Below are 6,995 nucleotides of genomic sequence, written 5' to 3'. Positions count from 1 at the left end.
GGTTAAGAGCATTGCCTGCTCTTCCAAAGGTCCTGAGTTCAATTCCCAGCAACCACACGGTGGCTCACAATCATCTGATGTGAGGTCTGGTGCCCTCTTCTGGCCTGCAGGCATGCATGCAGACAGAATAGTGTATACATAATAAATAATAAATAAATATTTTAAAAAAATTAAAAAAAAAAAGAAAACATCATCATGAAGTCTATTATTATGTACAATATATTCTATTACTATACACGATATATACTAATCAAAAAATGAAAAAGAAAAACCTGTGAAAAGGGAAATCACACTAAAAGATAGGTTGGAAGATTAATAAATGAAATTCAGAAAAACTAATAGACTAATGTGTTAGTACATGAAAGAGTCTTGTTTTTAAATACCAAATATTTAGGGTGTATTCAGAGGCCAAAGTGGTTCAGGCAGATTAAGCAAAGCAGTCCACCTGAGGTCAGCAGCACCTTTTGATGGAGGGAACTTCCACACAATCAGCTTCTGCCACTCTTCTCCCAGGTGGTAAAGGATGTTCTGCTTCTGGACGGTGAGCTCCATGCTAAGAGACTTCAACAGTTTTAAGTCAAAGCACTTTCTGGATTTTAATAACTTCAAGCATTCCTGTGCCTGGAAGTAAAATGCAATCACTGTTAAACATTTCCTCTAGATTCACAGAAAATTAGAAGCCACCTGCTGAATGACAAAGGCTAAAAGGACACAAACATAACAATAGCAAGGATAGCACTCAGGGCTCAGACTTTAAAGAGTGTGTGTACCTCCTCCAGGTGCTGAGCAGCAGGGATGTACTTCTTCTCTGCTAGTGCACTATTATACTCTTCAATAGCAGAAGAAAACTGAAAAAGATAACTTTAGATTAGCAGGCATTTTCATTGCCGTGTTTTACTGTTTTAAATGTCTGCTTGTAGAATGTGAAAATACCATTTTTGTCAGGGAATACCAACCAATTAGAAGAAGAGGCAGCCTCCTCACCAGCCAAGCACTGAAGTTCCAGCTGAGCTTACTTACCTCTTGCAGTTGTTTGAGCAAATCTAGCACAAGAGAGTCTCTCTCCAGCTGCTGCTTCAAGTTTGTAAATTCAGCAGTCGATATATGAAGATCCCGACGGACCTAATTTATACAGCAAAAGTGTAAGTTTTTTTAAGCAATACTACATCAAAAGAATAAGACACCTGTAACTTATCACTAAGCTTTAGTAACAGTGTAATTCACGCTGAAACTTAAACATTGAAGGACTAGGAGGGACTGTGAGGGTCCACTGAGTTCAAAGCCTTACCCTATACAAGAACACCCATTCTCAGGTCAACGAGACGGCTCAATGGGTAAAGCTTTTTGCCACCAACCCCGATGACCTGAGTTTGAGTAGCAAGCATATAACACAAAACAAACAAAAATCAATAAAGACAGGGCCTTACAATATAGCCCTGGCTAGCCTAAAATTCACTATGTAGACCAGACTGATCTGGAACTCACAGAGATGTGCCTATCCCTGCTTCATTACCTTCTTTTAACATAAGCAGTTTCTTTCAGAACTTTCAGTACAGAGTTCATCCACTTAAGATTACTAGAAAGGCATCCTCACTCACAAGTAATTGTTTTTCTAAATGTTGAGGCAGAATCCACTTCTCATTCTCCTCCACTCTTTGAGAGCATCGTTAACTTCCTCTCTTCTGTGTTTTCATTTCTACCTACCTCATTCTTTTTTTTGGTTTTTCGAGACAGGGTTTCTCTGTGGCTTTGGAGCCTGTCCTGGATCTAGCTCTGTAGACCAGGCTGGTCTCAAACTCACAGAGATCCGCCTGCCTCTGCCTCCCGAGTGCTGGGATTAAAGGCGTGCGCCACCATCGCCCGGCTTCCCTACCTCATTCTTCATTCATTCATCAGACAAGGAACTGACCATCTACGCTGCATGGAAAGCTCCTCCCACCATTGGGAAAAATCTCCTCCACTTGATGAACCCACCCTGTTTCTCAGCAGTTGCCCTTCTTCCTCTCCTCCTTCTCACGAATATGCTTTTTCTAACTGACACATATACTCAGTTCCTCATCCCAGTCACTCTACACCTCACTGTAACCAAGGTTTTAGTTCCGCCAGTTCATCAATATCGTCCTTGTCAAAAACACCAATTTTCAACAGGCAGGTGTATGTGCAGGTGCGTGCGTGCGTGTGTGTGTGCGCGCGCGCGTGCGTACCTTTAACCTCAGTACTTGGGAGGCAATAGAGACATTGACTCAAAAAGCCCAAAAAAAAAACAGCATTTTTTTTACTGCTCAACCCAAAGCCTATTTATTTCATCAACATCAAGCTAACACACCCCAACCTTCCCTCCTCTTTCCTCCCCCTTGTTCCATGAGCCATTCTCTACTGATCCTCCTTAGTTCTCTGAAACATCTGGCTATGTCTGGAGACATTTTTTGACTGCCACACCAAAAGAGGGCTGCCATCTAGTGAACAGAAGCCACGGACATGAGTTATATCTTATACAGTGCTTTATACATTGTGCACGACAGAATTACTCAGCCCATATATCTAGAGCCAAGGGTCTAGATTTGTTTCAGTAACCAAGCAGTTTGTGCCTCAGTGACCCTTCGCTCCTAAAGTATACCACTCTCCATAAAGCTATGAAGCACTATGTCATAGGGTACTGCGGCACAGGAGCCCTCTGCAAGGGCTCACGAGAAGCAGAATAGCTGTGGTGAGCAATGCAAGCCAGCTTTATAAAAGGCCAAATTCTGGAAAAGGTGTCTGACACTTAACCGCCTTAAGGCCAGCTGTAGCCCTAAGAGAGTGCCATTAAAAGATGAAAGGGTGCTTGCGCATGGCGACACAAGCCTCTAGGCTCTAATCTTAGCTTCCGGGGAAGAGGAAGCTGCAGCAATGCAAGTGCAAGGCCAGCCTGGGCTACACAGAGAGCTCCAGGCCAGCCTGAGTTGCACAGAAAGACCCTGTCGAGACAAGAGAGAGAGAAACAAACATTCCAATTAGGAAAAGTCCAAATGATCTCGTTCTAACCATTATCTGTTCTCATTTTCTTATGAAAACAAGTCCTCCGATTTTAATTTAAAAATCCACTCAAATGTAAGACATTATTATCCTCACTTAAAAAAAAAAGTACCAAAGAGAAAGTACATATGAATGTTTAAGTTTGAATGTTCAAATTTAGAATTGAAGTCACCCTACAATGATTTGGTTCAACCTCTATTTACCAACAAGGAAATGCTCCACAGAATAGCTTCAGAAATCTAGAAGCTAAAACAATGCCTCCCCAAGAAACCGAAATTTACCCAACACAACAATCTTTTTTTTTTCTTTTCTTTTTTTTTTTTTTTTTGCCTCCCAAGTGCTGGGATTAAAGGCGTGTGCCACCATCGCCTGGCGTTACAACAATCTATTCTTACCTCATTATCTATCCTGGACTTGAGCTGGTCGATGTCATCAGAGAGCTTATCTACCTGGGTAACCAGGTCCTGTGCACTCTGCATGGTAGGCAGGAATTCACTGTACTTCTTGCTGATCAGATTGCACACCTCCCCCTATAATACAAGTACAACAATGAAATGAATCAGGAACTTCCTGAAAACATACAGCATCTCCCAATGTTAGCACTTTATCTAGTTACCCATAGCTTTCCCTACACTCAATGGGTTTCCTTCAAAACCATTTCATTCATTCTCAAGGGTCCCAGACATTATTAATATGTAGGAAGACAACAATTACCCAACCCCAACAATGTCCAAGATTTCTACAGACTCTAGAAATGAGAATGACAGACAAAAGTTTCACAATGAACTGGATCCGTGTCCAAAAATTTGAATCATCTACCTAAACATATAAATCCATAAATTGAATACCTTAATTTACTAATCTCTATCTTCTGAGCTACAAAACTTTAAGACCTAATCTTAAAGCTCTTCAGATGATTAGAAGGACTGGGGAGATGGTTCAGATGGTAAAAGTGCTTGCCATCAAACCTGATGGCCAGAGTTCAATTCCACACGGTAAAAGGAGAAAACTGACTCCCGGAAGGTGTCCTCTGACCTCCAGACACGCACCACAGCACACATACAACCAAACATGCACATAAATAAAAAAAATTTTTTTGAAAGGAATGAGTTGCTTCATTCAAAGCAACTCCTTCTTGAACACTTGACACTGAGTAAATTACGCTTGCCCATAAACTAACTCCTTCTAAGGAGAAAAGATACTATTTTCCAAACTAACCAAAATACAGAGCTGAAAAGTAATACTCCAGCAGAGTTAGAAAGTATTCAGCACAATGAGAAAGACTATCTCTCAAGACAAAAAAGAAATCAGCCGTTTGTTTTATGCAGGAAGCTACATTTGACATAGAAGATTATATATATACACAAATACATATATATGGTAGAAATATATTGAAAGTTATTTTTAAAAAAGATGGAGAAATGGCCAAATATAGGAGCTGGGGGAGGAGGGACTATGCTTCTTTGAGGCATTGAAAGAAGTTCTCAGTTGACTGAAGATTCAAGTTTATGTATGAAACTAATAGAAAAAGTAGGTTCTGAGAGCAATGCTCTCTTCCTAGGTTATTAAAAAGTCATTAAAAAAAACCTTAAGCCACATTATAGAGATGCCACTGACATGAATACATAAAATTAAGGAAGCCACTTTTGTGTCATCAACTGCTGTGGGAAGCTTGCTCCCTGATGTTCAGACTTACTCAGGTGCACGTCATTGTAAATGAAAGCACTGAAGATGTGGCTTGTCATGTAAGACTAATGCGAAGTGAAGCTGTGGCTGTGTGCGGCAAATCCATGCAGCCTAAGATATGGTCACCAGCAGCACTCAGCAAGCCTCAAGTTCCGTGCGTGAATTAAAACTTAGAAACATATTCAACCGGTTAAAAGAAAATCCGAGGATAATGCCGCAATTTTCCTACAATTCATCCATAAATAGAGGGGTGGGTGGAGATGAGCAGCCAGAGAAAGGGTGGCTGTCCTGTCCTCTCTTCCAACCCTCTCTGGACATCCGGGCTTCCAGTCCCACCTCCGGCGCCGCTGGTTTCTTCAGTCTTTTCCATTCCAGCTCACTCTTGCTCAACTTAACACGACTTCCCACCACTGCACAGCCAAGGCCCCTTCCTCCTCACAGTCCCAGGCCTTGGTGACCGCTCTCCAAGCAATTCTCCACACTTCCCTCGCCTCCGATCCAGGGCTCTCCCCGGCAGCTCCGCACCCAGCTGCAGCCGGTGGCCGGCGGCCCGCCCTCACCTTGATCTCTTCCACCCGCCGGGTCAGGCGGCTGATCCGGGTGCCGAGATCCTCCTTCTCCAGGCTCCCCGAGTGAGTCAGGACTTCAGTCACGAAAGAAGCCATCGCCACGAAACGTACCCACACCGACCCGGTCACTCCAGCTGCCAGTGCCGCAACTCGCGTCCCGCCCGCGGCCTCACCCGCGTGGCCTGCCGGGAAACTGAGTCCTGTGGGGGCCCGCGCTCACGCACAGGCGGAAGGCACACTACAGTTCCCAGCAGGCCTCGCGCCGCCTGGATTAGCAACTTGGCGCTCCAAGACTGCGCAGCCGTGATCCTCTCCCTACTGGTTTTCAAACGTGTCTCTTCCCGCCGGTTTTTTGTTGTTGTTTTGTGTTTTTTGTACTAGAAGCTGCGGAATGTTTCACCTGGTAAATTCTTTTTGGTCCTCCCTATACTCCATAACGTCTTCCTGTGAAATTATCTAGCCCGATACTTACGAAGTCATCTCGATCTTTTTTGTTAAATATTCATATATTGGGCGCAGCTGCTGTGTCCACGGGAATTTTGCCCTCTGGAGTTGGGCAAGAGAGAGTAGTATCATCTCATAATTATAAGTGAAAGGCTTCCCCCCCCCACTGCACCTTTTTTAATATTGCTTGTTTTTATTGCCTCATACTAAGTATATTCATACATGAATGTGGTAAACATCTATACTTAGTGTAACAGTCTTCTGTGTACTAAAAACATTTTTGTAGAAACTTTTTGTTTTAGGATTTATATGTATGAAGCAGGACGTAGTGGCACACACCTTTAATCCCAGGACTCATGAGGCAGAGGCAGGAGAACCTCTATGAGTTCGAGGCCAGCCTGGTCTACAGAGCTAGTTCCAGGACAGGCTCCAAAACCACAGAGAAACCCTGTCTCGAAAAACAAAACAAAAAAAAAAAAACAACAACAAAAAAAAAAAACCAACCACCAAAGAAAAGATTTTTATATTTGAATGATTTAGCTATACCCACAGAAGGAGGAAAAAGGAAGCAGATAATACCTTGAATCACCATGTGGATGGTAGAAATTGAACCCAGAGCAACCATCTCTCCAGCCCCTAAAACAAGATTCTTAGCCCTTCTTATCAGAAATTACAAATAAGTTACATCAAAAGCTTTTTATTGTTGTTTAGCTTTAAAGTTTTCAGAGATTTATTGGTTTTGATTTGAGACATGGTCTCTGACGTTCAGGAGAGCACCAAATTCACATCTATCCTCCTGCCTCAGCATCCTGCATACTGGGATTATACACTTGCTCCACTATCTGGAGCTTTTTAAAAATTGTTTCATTATTGAGGGTCTGGAAAGATGATTCAGTAGAGCCCTAGCCTTGTGGAAGTCCCGAGTACACGTGCCTCACACCCACCTCAAAGTCCAGTTCTAGGGAATTTGATGCCTTCTTCTGACCCCTAAGGACTCCTGTTCATATTTGATACACACACACACACACACACACACACACACACACACACATATATATATATATATATATATACACTGAGATACATACACTTAAAAGAAATATTAAAAACAATAAAATTGTTTCAATATTGAAATCCATTGCATACTAGAAGATATTCACAATGTATCATCATATGATTCTTTTTTCCAAAAAAAGTAATAGAGGTATAGGCCATATATGGAGTGGCACACACCTTTAATCCCAGCACTCAGGAGGCAAAGACAGGCAAATATCCATGAGT

At 42.4% G+C, this 6,995-nt stretch overlaps 1 protein-coding gene across 1 annotated transcript in view; it reads right to left on the bottom strand.

Moving 5' to 3' along the window:
• Positions 1-5,432, bottom strand: part of Zw10 (zw10 kinetochore protein) — a 26,299-nt gene extending 20,867 nt beyond the window's left edge. The window contains exons 1-5 of the mRNA XM_005347284.2: positions 5,262-5,432; positions 3,411-3,545; positions 1,021-1,122; positions 771-848; positions 462-621 (exon numbers count right to left, since the gene is read on the bottom strand). Of these exons, the coding sequence (XP_005347341.1) occupies positions 462-621; positions 771-848; positions 1,021-1,122; positions 3,411-3,545; positions 5,262-5,366 (580 nt within the window). The 5' untranslated portion in view covers positions 5,367-5,432. The remainder of the gene's footprint in view (positions 1-461; positions 622-770; positions 849-1,020; positions 1,123-3,410; positions 3,546-5,261) is intronic.
• Between the last annotated feature and the right edge of the window lie 1,563 nt (positions 5,433-6,995).

Source organism: Microtus ochrogaster, chromosome 5 (assembly GCF_000317375.1).
Source record: "Microtus ochrogaster isolate Prairie Vole_2 chromosome 5, MicOch1.0, whole genome shotgun sequence".
NCBI classification, from domain to species: domain Eukaryota; kingdom Metazoa; phylum Chordata; class Mammalia; order Rodentia; family Cricetidae; genus Microtus; species Microtus ochrogaster.
Note: the sequence above shows the minus strand (reverse complement) of the source record. Positions and strands in the feature narration are given on the sequence as shown.